The sequence below is a fragment of the Phascolarctos cinereus genome, unplaced genomic scaffold (genome assembly GCF_003287225.1).
Source record: "Phascolarctos cinereus isolate Bilbo 61053 unplaced genomic scaffold, phaCin_HiC Scaffold_4;HRSCAF=312, whole genome shotgun sequence".
NCBI classification, from domain to species: domain Eukaryota; kingdom Metazoa; phylum Chordata; class Mammalia; order Diprotodontia; family Phascolarctidae; genus Phascolarctos; species Phascolarctos cinereus.
In genome coordinates, this window is record NW_027555847.1 from 120,574,934 (window position 1) to 120,601,999 (window position 27,066).

The following is a 27,066-nucleotide window of genomic DNA, read 5'->3' on the forward strand; positions in this document are numbered from 1 at the left end:
AGCTAGTAAGTGTCTAAGGTCAGATCTGAATTCAGGAGGATAAGTCTTCCTGATTCCAGGTCTGACACACTATCTACTGTGCCATCTAGCTGCCCCTGCTTTGTATATGCTTATATATATATGTGTCTGTCCCCTCTCCCCCATTAGATTGTAAGCTCCATGAGGGCAGGGTCTGTTTCTTCTTCTCTTTTTTTCACTTTTATATCCCCAGTCCCTGGAAGAGTGCACGTAGTAGGTATTTAGCAAATATTTGTTGATAAATTGACTGGAGCAGAAGTAAAAGGGTATATATTAAGGTTTCAGGATTAGACCAATAGACTTAGTTACTGAAACACACTGAAGACATGGCTTCTCCATAAAGCTGTGACTAAAGGTAGTTAACTGCCTACATTATAATATGCAGGAAGGATACTTTTTAACACTTAAAAAAATAAATACAATTTTAATGCTAGAAAGCTGTACTCTATTATATTCACACTTACATAGGGTTGTTAGTTTATAGATCAGAAAACTGAGGGTCCAAGAGATGTTCCCTCTTCTATGCTCATATTTAATTTGCATGTGTTCTAATGTTGGCTTAAAGCACAGTTCCCAAACCTTGTTTAGCGTGTGCTAACACCCTGACTTGGCTCTGCTCCCTGATCCTCACCCACTCAGAAAATGAAACAAAAAAGTTAGTAGGCCAATACCAATCTTCCCACACTTGAACTCAGGCATCCCAAACGCTAACTCCAGTGTTCTTTCTACTATATCATATCTACTATGTGATAAGATAAAATGAAGACCACACACAAAATGCAATTTGTTTAGTGTGAGAATCAGAAGGACAAATCAGATTTTATCTTTGAACACTGACTCCATCTAATGCTACTACATGTGTTTTCCATTTTTGTTGTTTTTCTGGTAGATTATATGTTTAGATTATATGTTTCATACATGTGGGTGGATGTAATTAATCAATATCTTTTCATTTTATAAACAGAGGATCCCAAAACCTACTTGTCCCCTTCTCAACTGGACCAAAACTTACTCTCCTCCCAACTTGGAAAGCCCCTAAACTTTCCTCCAATTAGAAATTAGATTACCTTATTTTGTATTCTGGTTAATTATTTTTGTAATAATTAATTGGATTTTATGGACTTATTTAATTTTGAGGGGTATAAAAATCTGCTTTACTCTATATTCAGGGTTTTTGGACTAACTAGGGAGTTCACTGACCCATTCTTTTGGATGCCTACCTAATAATTCATCTATGCTTAGATTGTTTCATTAGTTATTATGAATTGCCCATTACAGTGTCCAATATCAATGCAGGCATATGTGGGCTAGACAAGTAAATATGTATTATGAGCCTACTATGTGCTAAAGCTTGAAGATACAAATACAAATATAAAACACTTCAAGGAGTTACATTCTACTGGGGAAAACAACATATACACATGCAAGTAATTACAAAATACAGTCAAAATAAATACAAAAAAATTTTTTTTTGAAGGGAGGGAAGCACTGAAAATTAGAATGATGAAAGGCTTCTTGTTACAAGTATGTCCTGGGGTCAGCTAGGTGGCACAGTGGATAGAACACAGGCTCTGAAGTCAGGAGGACCTGAGTTCAAATCCAGCCTCAGACTAAACACTTGACACTTAATAGCTGTGTGATCCTGGGCAAGTCACTTAACCCCAATTGCCTAAAAAAAAAAAAGAAAAAAGAAAAGAAACAATGTCTCCTGGAAACATTGGGCACAGTAAGGTACACATTGTGAGATGACCAACTTTGACAGACTTAGCTTTTTTCAGCAATACAATAATTGTCTTAGGACAATTCCAACAGACTCATGGTGGAAAATGCTACCCACATCCAGAGAAAGAACTATGGAGTCTGAATACAGATTGAAACATACTATTTTCTCTCTTTTTTCTTTCTCATGGTTTTCCCCTTTTGTTCTGATTCTTCTTTTACAACATGATTAATGTGGAAATATGTTTAACATGATTGTACATGTATAGCCTATATCAGATTGCTTGCCAATCTTGGGAGGGAGAGGGCAGAAAAAAATTTGGAACTGAAAATCTTATAAAAGGGAATGCTGAAAACTATCTTTACATGTAATTGGAAAAAAACCAAAATGCTATTAAGTAGAAAAAAAGAAAAGAAAAAAAAATACTGTCTCCTGGTCTGAGCTTTGAAGGATGCTAGGAATTCTAAGGAGTACAGGTAAGGAAGGTGTGTATTCCCAGAATGGTGCACAGCTTGTGTAAAGGTATGACCACGGGAGATGGAAAATCATGCATGAGAAATAGCAAACAGGCCAGTTTGGCTGCAGAACAGAGTGTGTGAAGGGGAGCAGTATGTAATAAGCCTGGAAAGGTAGGCCACAGTTGGATTGCAAAGGGCTCAAATGCCAAATGGAAGTGTTTGTATTTAATTGGAGAGGCCAAAGAGAACAACTGGAGCTTTTTAAGCAGGGGAACGACAAGGTCAGAACCATACGGTAGGAACATCACTGTGGCAGCTGTGTGTAAAATGGATTAGAGTGTGCAGAGTCTGGACAAAGGGAGACCAATTAGGAGCCTGTTGGCATGGTCCAGGGGGAGGTGATAAGGGCTGAACCACATGTGAATGGAGAGAAAGGGATGCATGTGAGAAATGTTGGCAAAGCAGAATAGAAAAGGTCTGGTGTTAGAGGAAACAGGAGATTCTAGGGCTTTCACAGAATCAGTCTCCAGTAATAAAGGAGCTCAGAGGCCATCCAGGCCAATCTGTACCTGAACAAGAATCATCAGGACTACATACCTGACTAGTGGAAAACCTCCCATCACCTTATGGGGAAGAGCATTCTATTTTTGTATAGTTTGGACCGGTAGGACATTTTTCCTGACATCAAACCTAGATCCACCTCTTTGCTATTTCCACTTCTTATTCCTAGCTCTGCTCTGAGGGGAGGGGTGGGAGGAGGAGAGAGACATGCCAGTCTTTTAAATACTTGAAGACAGAAAGGGAAATGAAGAGGGAGAATGGGGTAAATTATCTCACATGAAAGAGGGAAGAAAAAGCTTTTACAGTGGAGGGGAAGAGGGAGGAGGTGAGAGGGAATGAGTGAACCTTACTTTCATCAGATTTGGCTTAAGGAGGGAATAACATACACATTCAATTGGGTATGGAATTCTATCTTACCCAACAGGAAAGTAGGGGGAAGGGGATGAGAGAAGGGGGGTGAGAGAAGGGAGAGCAGATTGGGAGAGGGGGTATTCAGAAGCAAAACACTTTTGAAGAGGGACAGGGTAAAAGAAGAGAGAGAGAACAGAATAAACAGGAGGGGAGATGGGATGGAGGGAACTACAGTTGGCAATATGAATTGTGAAAAAAATTCTGAAGCAAGTTTTTCTGATAAAGGCCTCATTTCTCAAACATATAGAGAACTGAGTCAAATTTATAAAAATAAGAGCCATTTCCCAATTGATAAATGATAAAAAGATATGAAAGTTTTCAGATGAATAATCAAATCTATCTATAGACAGAAAAAATTCTATAACTATTAATTGGAGAAATGCAAATTAAAACAAACTACCTCACACCTTCATTGGTTAATAGGACAGAGAAGGAAAATGGAAAATGTTGGAGGGGATATGGGAAAAATGAGACTTTAATGCACTTTTGGTGGAGTTGTGAAATGATCCAACCATTCTGTAGAGCAATTTGGAACTATGACCAAAGGGCTATGAAACCATGCATACCCTTTTATCTAGCAGTGCCACTACTAGGTCTGTATCCTCAAAGAGATAAAAAATAAAAAGGAAAAGGACCTATACGTACAAAAATATTTATAGCAGCTCTTTTCTGGTGGCAAAAAATTGGAAATTGAGGGGATACCCATCAAATGGGGAATGGCTGAACAAATTGTGTTATGTGATTATGATGGAATGCTATTATGCTATAAGAAATGATTAGCAGATTCTTTCAGAAAAACCTGGAAAGACTTATGTGAACTGATGCAAAGTGAAATGTACTGTGTACAAAGTAACAGTAATATTGTAAGATGATCAGATATGAATGACTTAGCAATCCTCAGCAATACAATGATCCAAGACAACTCTGAAGGACTTATGATGAAAAATGGTATCCATCCCCAGAGAAAGAACTGATGGTGTCTGAATACAGATTGAAGCATACTTCTTTTACTTTTTCTTGAAGTTTTTTTTTTGGTCTATGTTTTTTCTCCACTATTGTGGAAATGTTTTACATGATTGCACATATATAACCTATATCAAATTGTTTACCTTCTCAATGGGGAGGGAGGAAGGGAAAGAATTAGGAACTCAAAGTTTTAAAAACGAATGTAAAAATTGTTTTTACATGTAACTGGGAAAAATAAAATACTAAATAAGTTTTTTTTAAAAAAGGATAAAAAACCAAATACTTGAACACAGCTATCATGCCCTGTCTAAGTTTTCTCTTTTCCAAGTTAAACACACCCAGATCATTCAAGGAATTTGAATCCTCAGAGAGTGACGAATCTTGAAGCTTCAGAGAAAAGTGAACTACCTTGGCTGCCAAGAGTTGGACAAAGCCCCATTCTTGTGAAAACTGCAGTGGACCGAATTAGTTAATGCTCACAAATAATGCATTTATGCACAGTCTAGACTATTGTCTAGAGCATATTGTCAATGATTGATTGACCCTCCTTTGGGTCAATTGGCAGCTTTCTATTTTTAACTGTTTTAGAAATGAATGCCACGGGTAATGAGTGGGACAAGCAAAGAGAGATGACTACGTTCTGGAATTGGAAGATCTGGTTTAATTCTGCCTCTGACCTTTACTACTCATGTTGCTTTGGGAAAGTCACTGAAGTTCAAGTGTTCTTATCTGTAAAATGATCAGGCTGCAATTAATGTCAAGTCAAGTCAAAAAAACATTTATTAAACCCTTTGCTATGTGCCAGGCATGGTGCTAAGCACTGGAAATACAAATAAAAGAAGAAAGAAAAACAGTCTTTACCCTTTAGAGAGATTACATTCTGATGAGAGAAGACAACATGTAAAAATGAGTGGCCTGAGAACTCTCTTCCAGTTCTAGATTTCTGATCCTATATTCCTTATGTTGTTCAGTTGATTTTCAGTCAGGTCCAACTCTTCATGATACCATTTGGGGTTTTCTTAGTAAAGATACTGGAGCGATTTGCCATTTCCTTCTCCAGGTCATTTTACAGATGAGGAAACTGAGGCAAACAGAGTTAAGTGACTTGCCAGGATCACATAGCTAGTAAGTGTCTGAGGCCAGATTTGAACTCAGGAAGATGAGTCCTCCTGACTCAAGGCTGGCATTCTGGCCACTGTACCTCCTAGCTGCCCATATTCCTTATAGAATACTGCAAAACACATCTCTTCTCTGTGGCAGCCTGGCTAGTTCTACTCAATCCCTGAAGTCCCCAAACAGGTAGAAACAGGACTGGTATGGAGCTTTGTATTGCAACATCCCCATAAGGGAGTCCAGCCTCCTGCTGAATTACTCAGACTCTGGGGGGTTGTGTTTGTAGAAGAGGCAGTCGCTGTGTCATGGAAAGAGTATTATATTTAGAGGCAGAAGCCCTGGGTTTGAGTCCTGCCTTTGCTGTACAATATGTGATAATGTGCAAGGCCCTTGCCTTTTTAAGGACTCAGTTTCCACTTCTGTAAAATGAAGGAATTGAACTAGAGTCTAATGTCATAAAGCAGACAGAACACTGCATTTATAACCAGAAGTCCCAGGTTTGGATCCCTGCTCTGCCACACGCTTCCTATGTGACCTTGCGGTAAGTCATTGGTCCTTTCTGTGTCTCACTTTCCTCATCAATAAACTGAAGGAGTTAGACTAGATGACCTCTAAGGCCCCTTTTATGCAGTAATTCCTATGACCCTTCAGGCTTTAAAATGTTATGATCAATAGGTTTGTTAAGGTCTGGGACTAGGTAGGCGAGGCACCTTGGGTATAGATGTGAGACCATGGATAGTCACTAATCTCACTACTATCTGTCTTTTTGTCCCCTGCCCAACAGCTAACCTGGGGCATAACCATATCAGATGAGAAAATGTGATACTATTTATTGGCATTTTAAAATCAGCACTCAACTTTATTATGATGAGTTAATTTTTAAGCACTTTATCAGGTGGCCTGGTCAGAAAAAAATTAAAAGAGCAGCACATGGCTCCTTGGGTCATCTTGAAAGAGAATAGATGTAGGCACGTTTAGAAAAACTTGCCCTCCGACCTTGTTAAGGACAGTAAGATTACTTTAATTAGTTTCAAGTCAGAGATGTGCGACTCACAAAAGCCAGTCGACAGCGACGATGAGGGTGACGTCTTCAGCTGGCAGGCCAACAGCGCTCAGTACAATGACCATGGTGACTAGCCCTGCCTGGGGCACTCCTGCAGCTCCGATGCTGGCTGCTGTTGCTGTGACACTGTGGCCAAAACATAAACACAAGAAAAGGAGTTAGGGTTGTAATCTTCCTTGTATGGTCTGATGCTGAGTGAAGTGAGCAGAATCAGGAGAACATTGTACACAATAACAGCCACGTTGTGCGATGACTAATATGGGTAAACTTAACCCTTCCCAGCAATACAAGAATCTAAGATGTCTCCAGAGGCCTTGTGATGGAAAATGCTAGAAGATCTATGGAGTTTGAATGCAGATCGAAGCATTTACTATTTTTTTTTCCTTCTGTTATGTTTTGTTTCCTCTTTCTGGTGATTCCTCCTATTGGTTCTAATTCTTCCTTACAACATGACTAATTCGAAAATGTTTAATAGGAATGTATATGTGTAGCCTATATCAAATTGTGTGCTGTCTTGGGGAGGGAGGTGGGGAAGGAGGGAGTGAAAAATTTAAAACTCAAAAGCTTATGGAAGTGATTGTTGATAATTCAAAATAAATTAATTTTTTAAAAAAGAACTGTAATCTTCCTTTTAAGGCTCGCTGTCTTACACCTGACTATTGTTGCAACTTCTTTCCCAAATCAAACTGAGAAAAGTTCATGACTGCTAACTATGTATGTGACTCTGTAGGGACATAGGAAGAGGGATTAGTCCCTGCCTCTGCCCTCAGGAGCAGAATGATCTTGTACAGGAAACAAGGTAAGTAGCATGAATACCTACAGTGCAAGGCAGAATATAGGCATCAAATGGAGTTCTAGAGGAAAGGGAAATAATATCTTGCTGATATGGTCAGAGAAAGGTTCATATTGTTGTTTGGTTGTGTCCAGCTCCTCGTGACCCCATTTGGGGTTTTCTTGGCAAAGGTACTGGAGTGATTTGCCATTTCCTTCTCCAGCTCATTTTATAGATGAGGAAACTGAAGGAAACAGGGTTCAATGACTTGTACAGGGTCACACAGCTAGTGTCTGAGGTCACATTTGAACTCATGAAGATGAGTCTTCCTGACTTCAGGCCCAGCACTCTAGCTGCCACCTAGCTGCCCTGAAAGTTTCATGGCTTGGCCTTACAGGAATTTGGTAATTAGTACTCTACCCTACCACCCCCCCAAAAAAAAGAATTTGTATCCCCAGAGCTTAGCACATAAGAAATGTTTAATAAATACATTTCCTTTCATTCATTGGTTCACTTGGTAAAGTTCACAAGATACTTTCCTAACAACTCCATTAGGTAGTGAATTGCAAGTATTGTCCCTATTTTATAGATGAACAAACTGAGATGTGAATTGTTTAACCTGCCATACAACTAGTAGACAGGAAGAATGATTTGGCAACATCACAAGAAAGCATACACCAGGTTTTATATACTTGATTCAAAAAATTTTTTTTAAAATTTTAGTGAGGCAATTGGGGTTGACTTGCCCAGAGTCACACAGCTTGTAAGTGTTATGTGTCTGAGGCTGGATTTGAACTCAGGTCCTCCTAACTCCAAGGCCAGAGCTCTATACACTGCACCACCTAGCTGCCCACAGTTTTATGTGCTTGAAATCATCAGTATTTTGATTTGCCTGTAAGGTGACCTTTGGGTCCTTGCATTGCTAAATAGCTGTTAATTCTACCTAGTGTACAGAAGTGTTTACTTAGTGGTAAGTAATGAAAGTGATGACAAGATATAGTATAGAGTGAATAAAAGAGGGCCAAAGACAGATCATTGGGAGACAGTCACATCAGGAGGAAAGGAAAAGAATGCAGAATAAACAGAGATAGAGAAAGAGAAATAGGATGGGAACCCCCCCCCCCAAAGCACAATGTCACAGAAGTCATGGATGAGAAAGTGTCCAGAGACAGGGAAACAGCCTAGTGTAAAATGCTGCAAGACAGTGAGGATGGAAAAAAGTCAACTGGATTTGGTTAAGAGAAAGTCATTAGTAATGCTGGAGAGTGAACTTTTTAGTGAATTAGAAAATAGTATGCAAAGTGTTGAAAGGTAGACATAGTTATAACAAAAAATAATAACAATGCTGTTTATAAAGCACTTAAAAGTTTGCAAAGAGCTTTATGATTATTATCTCATTTAATCCTCATTGCAACCCTGAGGGGTAGATACTATTATTCTCTCCATTTTGTAGAGGAGGAAACTGAGGCAGATGGGCTAAGTTACCTGCCCAGGATGACACTGCTAGTGACTGTCTGAATCCAGATTTGAACTCAGGTCTTCCTGACTGCAAGTCTGGTGCTCTAGCCATGCAGAATTTCAGAGTTAAAAGGCACGCCTGGAGACTATTTAAACAAGCCCTTACTTGGTGGAGAATCTCTTACAACATATCCAACCAGCAATCACATCCAGACTTTACTTAAAGGTTTCTAGTGAGGGAAACCCATTGCCTTCCAAGGCGGCCCATCCCACTTTTGCCTAATTTTCTAAGCAGTTTTTTCCTTTGGTCTAGCCTAACTAGGTCCCTGTACACTTTCCACTCATTGCTTTAAGTTCTGCTCTTTGGGATGAGGTCTGACAAGTCAGATTCCTCTTCGTCTGACTTGAAGACATCCAGCAGGTTTCTCCTAAGTATTGTCTTCTATAGGCTCAATATGACCATTCCCCCTCCCCTAGTGGATCCTCTGACAGCGTGTTTCAGAGGCCCCTCCACATTCTTGTCAGTCAGGATTGATTGAGCACCTAGCATGTGCCAGGCACTGTTATTAAGCACTGGGGATGATCATAGGAAGGTAAAAGTCCTTGCTCACAGTCTAATTGGGGAATCCTTTGACTTATCCACACACTTCTAAAACGTGGCTCCTGGGACTGCATATGGCATTCAGATGCAGTCTGATAAGGGCAAAACAGAACAGTAATCTCTTCCTTCTGGATACTCTTCCTCTCAGGGCAGCCTTAGGTCTTGATAAAAATTTTTGGCTGCATCTTGCACTATTGACTCATACTGAGTTACTCTGCAGCCTCCTAGTTCACTCTCTCTACCTACAAGCTTCCTTCCAGAAGAAAGCCATACCTCACCCATTTCATATCTATACAGTTGATGTTTTCAAAGCTAAGTATAGGATTTTTTTAGCAGGGAGGGAAGCTAGGTGGTGAAGTGGATAGAGTGCTGGAATGGAATCGGGGAGATCTGAGTTCAAATCTAGCCTCAGATACTCACTAGCCATTTGGACCTGGGTAAGTCACAACCTCTGCCTGATTCAGTTTCCTTATTTGTAAAATAGGGATAATAATAGCACCTATCTCCTAGTGTTGTTGTGAAGATAAAGTGAGATAATACCTGTGAAGTGCATTGCGAATCGTAAAGCACTATGTACATGCTAGCTATTATTATTATTAATATACAATTATCATCATCATCATCATCATCATTATTATATCTTATTAGACCCAGCTCATTGTTTTAGCCTGCAGAGACCTTTTTGGATTCTGCCTCATGTTATTCAACGTATAAATCATCCTTCCCAGTGTCATCTGGAAATGTGATAAGTACACCCTTGATAAAAGTGTTAAATAGCACAGGAATGAAGGTACATGCCTAGGTGTAGCAACCCATTAACTGCTTTCTGCTCTTCTAATTAGTGAGTGCCTTACATAGCACGGAGTACTCTAGGTGGCCTCATCCATGTTTGACTTGACTCCCTGGCTATATTTTCTAGTCATCTGGCCCCAAAACAATACCACCATTGCTATAGGAAAGGGTGTGTCAATCCATTCCATTATAACTATACTAACCATCCCTGTACCTTTCTAAGGCACTCCCCTATATATACTGCCACTCTTGTTAGAATATAAGCTTCTTGAGGACAGGAAACTTTGTATATGTATCCCTGATGCTTAAAGACTCAAGGCTTGATACATAGCAAGTACTTAATAAATGCCTTTTCATCCATCCATCAATTCCACCATTTCTGAATTCACCCATCTTTCCATCTTGTTCATAAAATGAGATGCCATCAAATGCTTGGCTGAAATATCAGAAAACCATTATCTACAGCATTTCCCAATCTACCACATAGAGTACTCTTTCTAGATATTTGGCTAGAAAGAGAAAAGGTGAGAGCCTGAGTAGTAAGATTGCAAGGTGGCATTTTTTTTTTTAAGGATGAAAGATCTGGGTGTGTATTTTGCCCAGTAGCAAAGGACCAGTGAGAAAGAACGAGTATTAATGTGGGAACTTGTTTTTAGTTGGGCCCAGGGATTCCTAAGTCAGAGGCAGAAAATTATATCCCCCAAATTACCTCCCCCTTCAAACCATAGACTTCCTATACATCAAATGACTTGGTATTTGACACTTCATTTCCACCAAGCTCCTCTCATGTGAAATCCTCTCCACTTTGGAACTTTTAGTAGTATGGTGTGATGGAATGAGAACACGGTCAGGAGCCCTGGGTTTGAACCTTGGCTCTTACACTAAGACATGTAACCATGGACCAATCATTCCACCTCTTGAGTTCCATTTAATCACTAAAATGGGTGAGACAAATAATTCTTGAACTACCTACCTCCATATGGCTCTTGCCATATGGCAAATATGAACCTTAAAAAGCTTTGTAGCAATGTTGTTGTTATTGTATCACTGAGGCACTTTTCACACACAAACCTGAACTATGAGTTACAAAATTTCAAGAGTTCTGCTAACACTGCTCAACTTGACCACCTGTCTGAGGCACAGCCAAACTCTGGGCTTTGGTTTGCTTCAGTTTCAACATTCCCCACTTCCTGGTAGGTAGGTGACTTAGACGGAGCCCATAACAGTACTGCTTTGCCAAAGTGGGTAGTTTTGTGGCCACAACCACATTTTAGACTGCTTTGGCTCACCAAGCAGGAAGCCACGGTGTGTCAAGAATTAACAATTTTCTGCAGATTGAGGTTGGATATGGAACTGAGAGAGTACATATAGTCAAGGAGGATTCTGACTTTGACCTTAATCCTGCTCCTACAAAGTCCAGATTGCCACTTCCTTTGGCTTGAAACTCAACACCTTTAAGTGATTTCTGAGGCTTCAGTGCATAAATTGCACTTTGACTCAGATGGTTTTTTTTAAGTAGAAGAAAACAAAACTTTTTGGAGGGCCTTTTTCATATCCTCAGGTACCATTTTAAGAGTGGAGGCACTTAGGGATCTGGAATTTAATTCTAGTTAATAAACATTTATGGAAAAGGAGACTTAGACATCTGAAGAGCACTGTGCATTAGAAGAGATACAGAGATCATGGAACTGATCACTAGTTTAGATTCAATCCTAGATAAAATTGTACTTGGGCAGAATTTATAGCTATTTCATAATACTATGGCACATAGAGTAATTTTCAGAAGGTCCAAGCCCTGTGATGTCAAACACAATTTTGTTTATGAGCCTCCATGAGGGCCTTAACTGTCCAGTGGTCTTATAGTTATCTTAGGATCATAGAGTTAGAGCTAGAAGAGAGGAAGGAAGAAAGGATAGAAGGATAGAAGAAAAGAAAGGAAGGAGAGAAAGAGAGAAGGATGGAAGGAAATTAGCATTCCTTAAGTATCTATTATGTGTGTGGGCACTGTGATAAGGACTTTATAAATATTTTCTCACTAAAGCCTCATAATAACTCTGGGAAGTGGGTGATATTGTGGTCCATATTTATAGTTGAAGAAACTGAGGCATACAGAGGTTAAGTAACTTGCCTAGGGTCACACAGCAAATAAATGCCTCAGGCCAGATTTGAACTCAGTTCTTCCTGACTCTAGGCCCAATGCACTATCTACTGTGCATCCTGAACTTAGAGGTTGTCTGGTCAGACCCCCTTACTTCATAGAGGAGAAAACTAAGGCCCAGAAAAGTTAAATGACTCCCCCAAAGTGATATAGTTGAATTCAAGCCTTCTTGACTCCAAATTTAGCACTCTAGCACACCACCTAGCTATGGTAGAGGATCTAGAAAGGGAGGGGAACAAATTCAATTCAGAAAACATTAAGCACCTACTACATGCATGGTATACCAAATAAGATTCTGTAAAGAGGTCAAGGAACTCCCAAGTGGAACCAGCAATGATTAAAAAAGAATAATTACTGTGGGTCTCACATATTATTATTGGTCTAGGGGCCAGAGGCTGACAGTAGTTTAAGTGTGTGACTTGAGTATGATGAATAAATGTGTATGTACTTTGGCTGCTTTGAATCTAGGCACAAGGCCTACTCTAGTAGTCAGGGTAAAAAATTAGAGGAACCTGGAAAATGTAGAACCAAGGTGAGGAAGGAACACCTAGAGTGAAAGTGACAGATGCTCAGAAATGGGCACTTTACTTAGCCACCTTATGGAAGACTAGATTTGGAGTCAGCACTTAGGTTTAAGTCCTGCTGCATAAGTCATGTGATCACATACAAGGCCTCAGTTTTCTCATCTGCAAAGCCCTCTTGGAATCCAGTTCAAAGAATGCTGGGCCTGGAGTCAGGAAGACTTATCTTCCTGAGTTCAAATCTGGCCTGAGACACTTACTAGCTGTGTGACCCTGGACAAGTCACTTAACCCTGTTTGCCTCAGTTTCCTCATCTGTAAAATGAGCTGGAGAAGGAAATGGCACAACATTCCAATATTTTTGCTAAGAAAACCAAATGGGGTCATGAAGAATCAGACACAACTGAAAAAGGACTGAAAAAAAACCAAACCAAGATGGCTGGAAAGAGGAAGGAGATGTTTGACTAGGTTTTCGACCCAGAAGTTCAGTTCTACTACAGAGTAGGCTTGGAGGATTGTTTGTTCCCATGTAGAATATGGGACACACCCTAGATTGTAATGAACCTTTTAGGTCATTTCTACTCTGAACCCAGTAGAGAGGATGCCTTTGGATCAAACTGCTACGGCTGAGGTCTTGAATTTAAGGGTTCTGTCATATGTAGCTTTGGTTACTCTTGGGGATGAGGCTATGCAGACAGAATAGAAGCCAAAGGAACATAATCTTTAACTGGAGAATGACTACTCAATACTTGAGCTATCTTAACAGGTGCTTTCACCAGTAATAATGATGAACATTCACGTGACACCCTCACCCCACCTAATAGTGATTATCTTCCCAATGTCTAGATCCAAGTCATTGAGTTGTGCAATGAACACAGCAGCGACTGCTTCATAGAGGGCAGTTCCATCCATGTTGATTGTTGCACCAACAGGCAGAACGAATCTGGTGATTCTCTTGTCCACTCGGTTCTTTTCTTCTGCACAGCGAAAGGTAATAGGTAGTGTTGCTGAGCTGAACAACAAAAAGGGAAACCAGTTCATAGTTATGGAATGCCAGCCTGATACTCCTTGAATATTGAGGCTTTTTGCTTCTAGAAGGCTAACCTTAAAGAGTATAAAGCATTAAACCTACCCTTCAGTAATTCTAGCAAACAAAATTCAGAGTGCTAATTATACCTCCTACAAATACAATAAAACCCTTAAAAATTGTTTCATACAAGGAAAGGGGAAAACATTTGGTAGGAGAGGAAATATATTCTCAGGTATAGACACAAGACCACTACCAAGAGGCACCAATATTATCATTTCTCAGCCTAAAGGTTATCTCTAAAACCATAGCATTTTTGCATCTGCCATTACAAAATAGAGGAAGGCACAGATAGACAAAGACAAAATTCAGACACTCCCTTTGGCCACATTTGTTACCAGGAAAATTAAATATCTACATTTACCTGGAAGAGATCATGAGGGCTGTGAGCAGTGCCTGTGCCATCCCCATGGCAAATCGGAAAGGGTTCTTTCGTACAACTAGAAAGTAGATGAGTGGGAGGATTACAATGGAATGTATGGCGAGCCTGCAAACAAAGAGAGACAGTTTTTATAGATAACGCTGGTGGGAGGAGCACACACTTTTACTGGGATAACAGATCCAGCAAAGCATTAAAGTGTTCTGAATATGTGTATGTATGTGTGTGGACTGGTAGGTATATCTCCGTGTATACATGTGTAAACAGAAGTATGATTTTACTGATAAATGGTGTATAAAACCCCTTCCACTAATGCAGCTCAGCAACTTATAGTCTTAAAGATTTGTCTGGGGACACGTAGAAGTTAATTGATTTTCCCAAGGTCACACACCTAGTATACCTCAGAGACAGAATTTGAACCCAGGTCATCTTGACTCCAAGGCTATTTATCAGTACAAAATACAAATATCTCCTTATATCTATATAGAAACTCTATAGTTTAGGTAAACATTTGCACATGCCTTATCTCACTTGATCATCGCAACAACCTTGCAAGTAGGGTAGTTCCCCACCTCCCCCAATCCCTGTTTCATGGAAGAGAAAATTTATGTGTGGAGGTTAAGTGACTTCCATAAAGTCACAAGGCTGGTTAGTGGCAAGAACCAAGACTGAGGGCGCAGGACTTCCTGACTACTTTTTATGCTATTGTATATTGTCATCCAGACAGACACAATCATAATAGCCTGAGGAAGACTTCAGGCTCTCAGGCATTCCCTGTTTTTCACAGTGTCACATTTTGAGACTCTTCTCTTTTTTTCTGTCCCATTCTCTAGAGCCCTTTCCAAAGAAAGTATCCTCATTTCGGCTAGAATACTGGAGTTACACAATCTAGGGACACAGAAGAGACAGGGAAAAGAAATCAGTAGATGACATACACAGAACAAAGTGATCATTTAAAGCCTATAGCCTTTTAAAGTAAATCCTTGCTTGTGCAAGGATGAAATCAGCTGGAGAGCTCTCGATATAGTCATTAGATCTGAAGGCAGAGTTCTTAGCTCATGCCTGAGAACTTGAGGATTTTTAAAAAAATAATAATAATAACAGTAATAACCATGGTGATAAATAGCAGAAAGAGCTTCCCAGAGAAGATGGTAGGAGACAGATGGTTACCCTTGGAGTAAAGAAGATCTGGGTTCAAATCTCATCTGCCGTATATTAGCTGTGTGACCAATCATGAGCAAATCATTGTACCCCAGACAGCTCCGTGAGTTGTAGAATGGGTTGCTGATCTGTATTGGCAGATGGATGCTTGTTGCACACTAATCAATCCCTATGCTGATGAATCACAGGTCCAGATAAAATTTTTTAAAAATAGCTTCTGTGAAATATGGTAGGTTAGTGAATGGTGTTGAACTTGTAGTCAGGAAGACCTGAGATCGAATCCTGCCTCAGACACTTATTAGCTGTGTGACTCTGATAAGTTACAACCTTTCTTAACCTGAATTTCCTCATGTGCAAAATGAAGATAACAATAGTGCTAACTCACATGGTTGTGGTGAGGATCAAATGAGATCATGTACATTAAATGCTTTGCAAAACAAAGTGTTATATATAAATACTAGTTATTTTCTTCTTCTTCCAGGCAGCGAGGTAGCACAGGGGATAGAGTACTGGGCCTAGAGTCAGGAAACTCATCTTGAATTCAAACCTGATCTCAGATACTTGTTAGCTGTGTGACCTTGGTCAAGTCACTTAACCTTGTTTGCCTCAGTTTCCTCATCTGCAAAGTGACCTAAGAAGAAAATGGCAAACCATTCCAGTATCTTTGCTAAGAAAATCCCAGATGGGGTCTGAAGAATTGGAGATATCTGAAATGACTGAACAACAACATTGTTTTTTCTGTATTACTTTATGTTTTTCAATACCACTTTTAAGTTCTTAGCCTTTTTTGTGACATGGACTCATTTGGCTATCTAGGGGGCCCTACATATGCACCCTTTCTCAAAAGAGTGTTTTTGAATGCAATATATATATATGTACATATATATGTATATACACATATATACATGTATATAGCCATATATAGTCTATATGTGTATGTGTGTGTGTGTGTGTGTGTGTATGTGTGTGTGTGTATATATATGATTACAAAGGAGACAAAATATATTGCAACAGTTTTCAAGATGTTTTAAAAGAAGAAAAAAATCATGGACTCCAGGCTAATAATTTCTCAAAATAGCTCTGTGAGGCAGGTAGTTACAAGTATTATTCCACCTTCACAGGCGAGGAAGCTGAGATTTAAAGAGTTGGAATGACTTGTGGAAGGTTGGGGAAACAACCCTCAGCACAACATAGCAAGGCTAATACAGCAGCAATCATTAGAGCCAAATTAAAACCTAGCTTGCACCTAGCTTACATATGTAATAGAACAGTACAGCTAGAAGGGACCTTAAAGGCAATTTGCTCTAAGATTCTCTTTTACAGATGGGGAATCTGTAGGCAGAGGGAAGTGACTCATCCAAAGCCTTACAGCTAAAATAGTGGCATTTATACTAGCCTGAAAATGTTACCATTTCTCATTGTACAGAAGGAACTTAAAGCAGAGATTACAAGCAACCTCAAGAAATGATAAAAAGGTAGATAGTATGATTTAGCCTTTCACTCATCTTCTCATTTGTTTGGAGTGAAGATGTATAGGGTAAAAATGAACTTTTTGGTTCATGGAATGAAAGGCATATATCGTGTGCCCTGATGAGAAGAGGCTCTGGCTTAAGAGTCAGGAGATAGGCTTGGACACATCCTTGCCATGTAGGGATAGGGCCTGGGACTGGACCTGTAATTTCACTGACAGATCTGAGGTTAGGAACCTCTCTCTACCAGCACCTTCTTTGTAATTTACAGTCTTAGAAATTGCCCAGAGCACTCACATGTTTAAGTGACTGGTCCCAGGGTCACAGGCCAGCATGTGTCAGTGGTGGGACTTAAACTCAGGTCTTCCTGGTTCTGAGGTCAGTTGTTTATCCCCTATCTAGGGGTGGGGAACCTGTGGCCTGGAGGCTACATGTAGCCTTTTAGGTCCTCAAGTGTGAACTGAATTCTCACTTGACTGAATCCAAACTTCACAGAAAAAATCCCCTTAATAAAAGGATTTGTTCTGTAAAGCTTGGACTCAGTCAAAAGGCTGCACCCAAGGACCTAGAAGGCCTCATGTGGCCTCGAGGCCATAGGTTCCCCATCCCTTTGGGCCTATACTATGCTGGTTCTCTTAATGGGTGACCTTGGGTACATCATTTAACCACTCTGAGCTTCAGTGTCCTCATCTTTAAAATAGAGATATAAACCTTAACGGGTTATCGTGGAGATAATGCTTTTGGCAACTTCAGAGACTACAGAATGTGAGCTAACTCTATTGGCAAGGCAGGTATAATAGCCCAGAGGGTACCACAGGCTTTAGAAACACAACTAAGCCCTGGAAGGCATTTGAATAGCCAAGAGATGCCAGGAGTGAGACTAGTATTTCCTTATAATGTCCCTAAAACCCTACAAGATGTTCTAGGAGAATGATTTCTGAGCAACTGGTAGGCCTCAAGCAATAAAGTCTGGTAACAGCTCATTCTCCCCAAAGCCAGCAATTAGCACAGCATAATCCATTTCCAATTTAGCAATTAAAGAGCAGATTCAGAATTTGCTTGTTTCAGAACTCTTTCTTTATAAATAGCCAGAAAGGCTGGTTTGAAAAAAATTATAGGAGTTCATAGGATTTAGAGCTGGAAAGGCCCTATGAGATCATCTAGTCCAAGACCCTCATTTGGCAGATGAGGAAGCTGAAGACATTTCCCTTAAATGTGAAGTGACTTCCACAAGGTCACCCAAGGTCATTCCTGAACGCAGGCCCACTGACTCTAAGTCCAGCATGCTCTCTCTTGCTATACACCATTTGGACTCACTGAAGATCACACAGGCAGGAAACCCCAGTGGCAAGCCAGATGAAGGACTCCTCCTACAGTACCATTTGTCAATAGCAATCCAACAGCAATCTTTCCCAACCCCACCCCCGTCCAAAGAGTGACATACCCACTGAGCACCGTGGCCATGTACAGCCCCAGTTTGCGAAATATTTCCCAATCTTCAACTTCGATGATCTTCCCAGCAATCAGAAATAAGATGCCCAGTGGCATATACCTAGAAAGGGAGCACCACAGACAGAGGAAAAGAAACATTTTGCAGCAACACAGTAGATAGGTGAATTAGGTAGGCTATTGGTAGAGAGAAGACTGCACCGGAGAGCAGAGTGCTCACCATCACCAGCTCATCCATTTGTATCTGGAAGCGCCCTTAGAGAACACCTGGACCAAATCTTTCACTTTACAACGGAGGAAACAGAGGCTGAGGAGGAGGACTGAAGTAATTTGCTTAAGGTTACACAAATTAAGGAACAGATGTAGAATTTGAACCCAGGTCCCTCACATTGTATCTTGTTCCTTCCCCTAATGAGGTTAGGATGAGATAGTTGGTTGTCTTTCATGTTCACAGACTGTACCTAAGCAGTCACCTCGTGAATGGATGCTCTTCAAACTGGGCAAGGAAGGCAGGAAGAAAATGAGCATTACAAAATATTATCTCATTTGGTCCTTTTAGCACCCAGGAGAAAGGTGCTATTACCCTCATTGTACAGATGAGGAAACTGAGGTAGACAGAGGTTAATTTGTCCAGGGTCATAAGTGTCTAATTATGAATTTGAACTCAGGTCTTCCTGGCTCTAGGAGTAAGACTCTATCTGCTATGATACCTAGGTGCCTTTAATTCAGGTTAATGGTCCAAAAACATTAGGTATGCCTTTATTAAGCACCTCCTGTGTGCAAGGTTGTGTTAGATGCTGGGAACACATAGATAAAAAGTGACAGACTCTCTGCCTTTGGAAAGCTGATAGTTTAATGATATGTGTGTGGGCAAGTAGGATAAGTAAGTGAATAGTGGAACGATATTACTTCATTTATATCTGTAGTGTTTAGTATTGTGCCTGGCATATAGTAAGGACTTAAAGACTTAGTAGGCTTGTTAGCTGAGAGAGACAGAGAGACAGAGAGACAGAGGAACAGAGAGACAGACAGACAGACAGAGACAAAGACTGAAACAGAGACAGATACACAGAGAGAGACAGAGAGAGGCAGAGAAAGGCAGAGAGAGAAAAAGACAGATTACTTTCACCTGGGGCTAGGGGAGGGGGAGGGATCAGAGTTTAATACTCTCAGGATCATTTTCATTAGCAGGGAAAAAGGATGTACTTGGGAGGGCCATACATAGGTGCTCATTTGCTTTGGGCAGTCCTATCTTAGACATAATTTCATTGACTTTTTTCTTCTTGTATAACTATGTACATCAATTCCACAATGTAGTGTGGACAGTAGCAGAATGTGTGACCCAGGCAGGATGCTTCCAGAAGTAGGGCTCAGAAGGGAGTTTAGAGATCGTTTTGTCTAGCTTGTCTTATTTGACAGATGAGGAAACTGAGGACTGGAATTAAATTCTCTATGGTGAGGCAGTGAGTCTTTGGGCAGAAGAGAGAAAGTGATAATGGTGGGAGTCATCTGGGCAAAGAAAAGGAAGTTGAGGGTTAAGGCAGCCATTTAGTTAAGACAGGAAAGCTGTTGTTGCATTACTTGGCTAAAAACTAATACAAGACAGCTGATGCTCACTGTTAGTAAGGGCTTGTCTCTTTCCAAATAAGGACACAGTTTGTCTCAGCAGAGGATGGATCCTTTCTTCAAAAAAAAAAGAAAAGAAAAGAAAAGAAAAACAGGTGACAACTGAAGAAAGACTTAGATATTTCTTGCAAATAATATTTATGTTGCATGTAACATTTACATGCTGTCAGTTTGAAGACCAAAAGTAGTCTCAGTCATCTGATAGGATGAGATTCTGCAAATGAAAAGTGAGACCTCAAGGAGGCCTTTTGAAGTCCTTTGGGGGTCCAGAACCCCAGGAAGAACAGTAGTTCTAACCTCTACCTACCAGCAAAAATATTTGAAAGTCAGGGACTTGCTTCCAGGTCCTTGAAAGGAGCAAGGTTCTACTTCCTGTGGATATGGAGCTCAGGAAGGTAAGTCAAAGATAGTGAACCTTTGAGAACCATTGTGTGTGAACTGTTTGAAATTAAAGGGTTTTGAGTCATTCACCCCCTCCCCCATCACCATCACCAGAAGACAGGGCGAGGCTACCACTATATCTAGGTAATGAAAACACTTGCCTAACTCTGCCAAATCATGCTCACTCCTCTCTTGCACCTCCATTTTTGGCCAATCAAGAAAGAGCTGTCCTCTATCATTTTTTTCCTGATAGATAATTCAGGGGCTTTTCTGTATGAAAAAACTAGGTGGTTGGCCCTGTCACTTCCATGTCATTGTCTAGATGTTGACTAGTGCAACTCTCCCAATCATTCCAGAAGAGGAATGGGCTGTCTCTGAGGGTAGAAGGTGCCCCTTAATTGGAGGCCTTCAATTAAAGGTTGGATGACCCCTGGTGGGATATGTGATAAAAGAGATTCCTTTTCAGGTGTAAGTTGGGCTAGATGGCTGTTGAAGTTTACTCCAACTCTGAAATCCTCTGATTTTGTGACTTAACTGTGGGGTGCACACATGGCAGACACATAGAAGAAGTGGTCATCTTGGAGTAAGCCAAGTTGACCACAACTTGGAGCAGCTTTCTTTCTTGATTGGCCAGGGTCATTCCATGCATGTCCCCATAATCCATAAAAACCACATTTGTCTCATGCGCAAATCTTGGTCACAATTTCATGCTTTGTTTATGGAAGCTAAGCTGCAAACAAAATGCTAAGTTTTCATGGCAGGACCTTAAAATAGAGTAGGAGTGTAACCCCTACTCCTGGGGCCTTGTCATAAAATGTTAACAGTTGGACTGTGCAGGGTAAAAGGTTGGGTTGCCTATGTCCTTCCCTGTGAATAAGCCCTCCCCCAATGCTCCATCATAGTGTACAGATGACTCAAACCCAGGTTCTTAAAAATAATATCAGTGGATCACAAAGCAGAAATGATTCAAGTGTAGGTCCAGAAATGGATAACATGTCTGAGAATTGGCCCAATAGAATTCCATCACCAGAAGTGTGGCCGTCAGGGTAGGAATTTTTTAAAATTAATTTTAAAATTAAATTCAAATGATGGAAACATAGATTAAAGGAGACACGGAAAAGGTTAGAATGATTCTCTATTACTAGAATCACAGCTCCTTGGAGTGTAGAGGTATGTAGATTGCTCAGACATAGATAACTTTTCTATTGGAGAGAAAAACAAACCTCTTCCTTCAAAGCTTTTTTTTTTTTGGGGGGTGGGGAACAAAAACCACAAAAAAATGAGCCCTCTCACCACATAATGATCTGAACGATTTGCATGGTAGCATCATTGAGTGCGTTGAAGAAGTCCACCAGAACTTGGCCCTTTTCTCCCATTTTCCCAATAACGATTCCAAACACAAGGCAAAAGACGATCAAGCCCAGGACATTTATGCCATCTGAGTATGAGCCCTCTACTTTGTATTCTTTAGTTTGGTTCTGTGGAAGAAAGCCAAGAAAATATCAGTGAATGATAAAGATACAGCTGATTTGCACAGTCTCTGACATGAAAAAGTATTGCCTTCCTTAAGAAAAGTCTAAGTGTGAATTGGCTCACTCATCCACTCAGCATGGATGATGATGATATTAGTAATAATAGCATTTACGTAGGACTTTAAGGTTTGCAAATCACTTAACATACATTATCTCATTCGGTCCTCACAGCAATTTTGCTAGGCAGGTACTATTACCATTCCCATTTTACAGCTGAGGAAACTGAGACAGAGAAGTGACTCAGGGTCACACAATAAGTGCCTAAGGCAGGATTTGAACTTGAATCGCCCTGCCTCCCAAGTCCAGAGCTCCGTACTAGGTAAGGGCACCTAGCTGCCTTGAATTCTATCACAAAGTTCAACTGTTAAAAGTCATAAGCAGCAAAATTGTAGAACTTATGATATATAGATAACTATGTCTTCATGAAGCAAGAGAAGTCAGGAAGAGAATACATAGGACTACAATGCTGTAATTGAACACCACCCAAAAAGATAATGGAGATTGGGTCAAATGAAATGAGAGAGATTAATTTTAGATGATTGGAGGAAGGGGGCAGGGAAGGGAATAAGCATTTAGAGAGTGCCTACTATGGGCCAGGCCCTGCGTTAAGCACTTTTTACAAATGTCTCATTTGATTGGTGTTGGAACGTCCCTCCATTTTCCACATCTACAGGTGGCTTGTAATTGTGGAATGTTACACACACAGTCAGGTGTGGTTGCTATATCCAATGCTTTTGTATCTATTTGCCTTAACTTTGATTTAGTTTTAGTTATGAGAGGGGAAGATACGGGAGTTATAATTAAGGGATTATTAGGAAATGATGGGGACACAAAAGATGCATTGATTACAACTCTAGATTTGTAAGGGACCCCAGAGGCCATCTAGTTCAATCCGGTCATTTTACAGAAGAGGATGCCATAGAGCTTCTTCAAGTCCAGCACTAGCCACAACTGACATTATATAGGGTATACATATGGATGTCTGAAGGAAGGAAAGCAGTTTCTGGGTACCTGACTTTAGAGTCACAGAATAGCCAAGATACTAGGACAATCTGGATTAAATTAATGATACACATTTCTTTAGTGTTTTACATTTTATAAAGCACTTTTAAAAACAATTCATTATAGAGTTTGTACAGGATGTGTAAGTGTTATCTCTGTTTTACACTAGAAAAAATTGAAGCTCAGGGTCGGTCAGTGACTTGCCCAAGGTCACTCTTGGAGTCAAAACTAGGATCCAAGACTCCTTAATCCAGGAGCATTAATGAATAAATAACATTTTTATCTCCTACTCCCTCTAATTTCTCAATGGTTCTTTACTGGTATGGGAGAGCAACTAATGATGAAAAGAACAGTACTTTTGAAATGGCAGTTACCATGACAGCTGTTATGGATTCTCCTGTGGTGTTTATCTCTGATTCACTTGAAGACTCCACCTCCTCACGTTGGGTTTTGTACTGTGAATTGGAAAAAAAAAGATTTTAAACTTGGCTAAATGAGAATAAATGAAATTTGGGCCATAAGAATGAATAAAAATGTCAGTTATCATTGAACAAAGGAGGGATAGACTCATCCAAAAAATCCTACCTGAGCCAACAAGTGATCATGGTAATAAGTACTTAGATTTCTGTAGTCTTTTGAGGTTTACAAAGCATTTTCTCCACAATAACCCTATGAGATAGGTAATGCACTTATTACTATCTCCATTTTACAGAGGAGGAAACTAAGGTTCAGAGAGGCCCACTGTCACACAGCTTGCAAAGTTCGATTGAAAAGTATGAAAGCACAAAAGGATTAAAACTGAGACACTGTCTGAAGTCAATTCTGATTTTTATTTGTTTTGAAGACTTCTTCAAAGGGTATTTTGACAATTGTAGAGAAGAGTAGTCCAAAGATAAACAATCGAAATAGTAAGATCAAACTGAGTCCCACAACCTCCATTAAAAAATGTTGTGTTTCAAATTTTCAAAGACAAAACTAGGAACACAATATTTAAAGTGGAGCTCCATTCCTGCAATTGTGGGCTGCCACTCATAGAGATCCAGAGCATGGATCTGGCACAGTATTTAAAGTGGAGGTTCAAATTCTAGTTGTAGGTGTTTCGTTTAATAGACTGATCCTAACCGTTTACATTTTTGTGAAGTATTTTTTAAAAAACAAAAAAATGGTCACATGATTTATACTTCTATCATGGGATCTAAGCCATTAACATGTATATTGTCAATGGAGATAAATGACAGTTACGTGAGTTTTCTAAGTTGATTCAGTATGTCTGTTTTCAAAGTCAGACTTCATAGAATAAAAGAAGTGCAGAGTTGAAAATGACCTCAGCAGTCATTAAGACCAGATTCTCAACAGAAAAACCTCTCTGCAATATCTCTGATGAGTGGTCATCTAACCTTCATCTGAAAACTTTTGGAACTAGGGAACCCAATACTCCCTGAGGGAGACCATCTTACTTCTGAATAATTCTAATTGTTAGAAAGTTTTTTTTTTAATATTAACCCACAATCTCCCTCTAACTTCCCTTCATGGTTTTCAGTTCTGTCCTCGGTGGCCAGGTACCCTCACCCTTCTTCCCTCGGACAATCCTTCAAATACTTGATCACACTTAATGTGTTTCTTCTCTCTCCTTCCCAATTCTTTTCTTCTCTAGGCCAAGCTAAACACTCCCAGTTCCTTTAACTGATAGTTTAGTGATATAGTTTCCAGTTCCTTTGCTATCCTGGTCACCCTTCATTGAAAAGACCTTGTGTTTCATCAAGTCTGTGGCACATTGCACGTGGGTGAAAGAAGACTCGAGGGGCAATTACACTAAACATAAAGCTTTACTGTAACTGAATGAGGCACATGAGGCAATTCACAAATGATCACTGTGCTGAGTCTGCTAAGACACCTTTGGAAGAGGAACAGTTCCATGCTCCAGAGGTCAGCATGAAGCAATGTAATTGGCCATTTTGCTGGTGAACATAGACTGTTCTGTTCACTCAGTCTATGAAAATGAATACAGCAGTATGTGATGGGCCCAGCTGTATAAATGCAAAAATAAACAAGAGAACAAGGCTCGAAATATATGGGGTGAATGGACTGTTCAAACAATTTCCTAAAGAAAAGCTCAGCTTTGCTAAATGGGTGAGCAGAGTGCTTGCACTGAGTGAGATACTGTTAGGAAGGCTGAATCACTGGGAATGCTAAGTATATGCTTTATGGCATGAGATTTCCCAATACTGGAGGAAAAGGAAGATGAGAGGGAAGAACTAACTTGTTCATTGTTTTTCTGTATTTTATATTATGTATTAAGTTATACATGTTATGTGTTTTTCTATATTACTATATATATATTGTTCTTTATTTCATTGTATTTTTCCTTCAAAAAAGGGAAACCTAAAGCTATTCAGTGCTAACTTACAGTCCTCTGAGGCTACTGGCTAGATGTCTAACTTCTTCCTCCTTAGAGCTGTTAGAAAAGAAGGAGGAGGAGAGCATAATACATGCTAGGTACTGTATCTCATTTTCTTAGTTACATGACTCACAGGGCAGAAAGGAGCTCCATTCCTGCAATTGTGGGCTGCCACTCATAGAGATCCAGAGCATGGGGCCTGCAATTTGAGAACATTTCAAGGGTTCTCATCCATAGCCACATTTTGGGCTGGAATTTTGAAATGGCTATTTCCTGGATCACACCAGCACGAAATTAAATTTAATTGAAGGGAAGAGGAGGAAACCAAAGTCCAAAGTAGTCATAGATATTACCTGCTGAAAACAGGCTTGGACGAGATTCTCGGGGAACATATTCCTGTTGGAGACATGGAACACAGAACAAGGTTATAGCAAGAAGAATTTTGTGTCCCTGTAATAAGCTGATGAAGTTTAATTAAATAATCCAAGTAGCATTTTTTAAATTTAGAAATTATACTTTTGGATCATATAGGGTCCCCTGCCCTGCCATGGCACACTTTTTGATAACCCCCCAGTTTCTTATCTGAACACTTTAGCTCTCTATTTCATTTAATTTAGTTCAACAAGCATTAATTAAGTGCCTACCACGTGCCAGGCACTGAGGATACAAAGACAAAAATGAAAAAGGCCATGTCCTAAAGGAGCTTACATTCCACTGGGTCTATTATGTGTACGTGTTGCAGCGTTGTCTGGACATGTACATCCCTAGAGACAATGCAAGATCTTTGAGGTTAGGAACTGTTTATTATATTTCTTTGTAATCCCAGTTCTTAACACAAGTGCCTGACACATAGTGGGCATTTAATAAATTGAAGTTCTCCTAAATACATTTAGAAGCTACAGATATGGCCTTCTTAGATCTACTGGGAGAGAAAGAGATGTCTGTAGAAGAGAAAAGATGTACAACTTGAGAGAAATTTACATACTTTAGAAACACCATTTTGGCATATAATTTAAAGTATCAATTATCAGTGATTCTTATCTATTGCTCTCAATGGAATGGGTTCATTCTCTGCATCATAAATCTTCAACAGGAGACATGCTTTTGTTTGTTCATCTCCTAAATGAAATCAACATTGTGATCTCTCTCCCATTTTCCTTGAAGCATGGCAACCACTTACCTGATCAGGTCTAACATGGCATCTACTGTAGTGACTTCTGGGCTGCTGCCTGTCCTGTCAAGCTCGTCAGCTTTTTGGGACACACCAGGCTTGATGCTCACTACCAGTATGATACCTATGACCAATGATAAATTTCATATCAGAGTCAGAACCTTTTAGGATGTTTGGAACTCCAGTGGGTAACTCTGAAACTCAGAGGGTGTCTATGTGCTGGTCCATGTGTCCTATACTGGGGCTCTAGGAAAGAAAACCACTGGGGATCTTAAACTATAAGCCAAGCTAAGAGGTGGCTTTTGATTTGACTATCAAGAACTTACACTCCTGATTGTTAAAACAGTAGCTGCCTAAACTTTTGGTCCTGTTTAAAGGAGTAACCAGATGGCATTAATTCTGCCTTTGAAAAAAGCTGGAGTGGCTTGGCTTCTATCTCCTAAATGCTTCTGGAAGCACCTGCTGATGAGACAATTCCTTTTCTCCTCCTGGCCTGTGAAGCTAGAGTTAGCAGGTGGGAGCATGAATCATTTTCCTTTCCAGGAAGCTCTTTCAAGAAGGTGGCTTGAATTGTGTGATGTTGGCAGCAGAAATTAAAAAAATGCATATTAAGTGCTATGTGAAACCTCATTAATTCAGATTGTACTAATTTTGTCTTTGGGGTGTTCAGATACAGCCTGGGCTGAAGTTTGCCTTTGCCGTAATCCTTTGATTCTCATTTCTCTTAACAATCTAAAAAAGATACTGTATTTTTGCTAAGGAAAGTAAAAGCATAACTACGTCTGCAGAAGAGAAAAGAT

The 27,066-nt window shown here is 39.9% G+C and overlaps 1 protein-coding gene across 1 annotated transcript in view; it reads right to left on the bottom strand.

Moving 5' to 3' along the window:
• SLC1A1 (solute carrier family 1 member 1) overlaps positions 1-27,066 on the bottom strand; it is a 112,938-nt gene that overhangs the window by 2,153 nt on the left and 83,719 nt on the right. Inside the window, exons 4-11 of the mRNA XM_021006340.2 lie at positions 26,276-26,390; positions 25,449-25,491; positions 23,072-23,152; positions 21,457-21,641; positions 18,152-18,259; positions 14,063-14,185; positions 13,429-13,623; positions 6,302-6,436 (exon numbers count right to left, since the gene is read on the bottom strand). Coding sequence (XP_020861999.1) covers positions 6,302-6,436; positions 13,429-13,623; positions 14,063-14,185; positions 18,152-18,259; positions 21,457-21,641; positions 23,072-23,152; positions 25,449-25,491; positions 26,276-26,390 — 985 coding nt within the window. The remainder of the gene's footprint in view (positions 1-6,301; positions 6,437-13,428; positions 13,624-14,062; positions 14,186-18,151; positions 18,260-21,456; positions 21,642-23,071; positions 23,153-25,448; positions 25,492-26,275; positions 26,391-27,066) is intronic.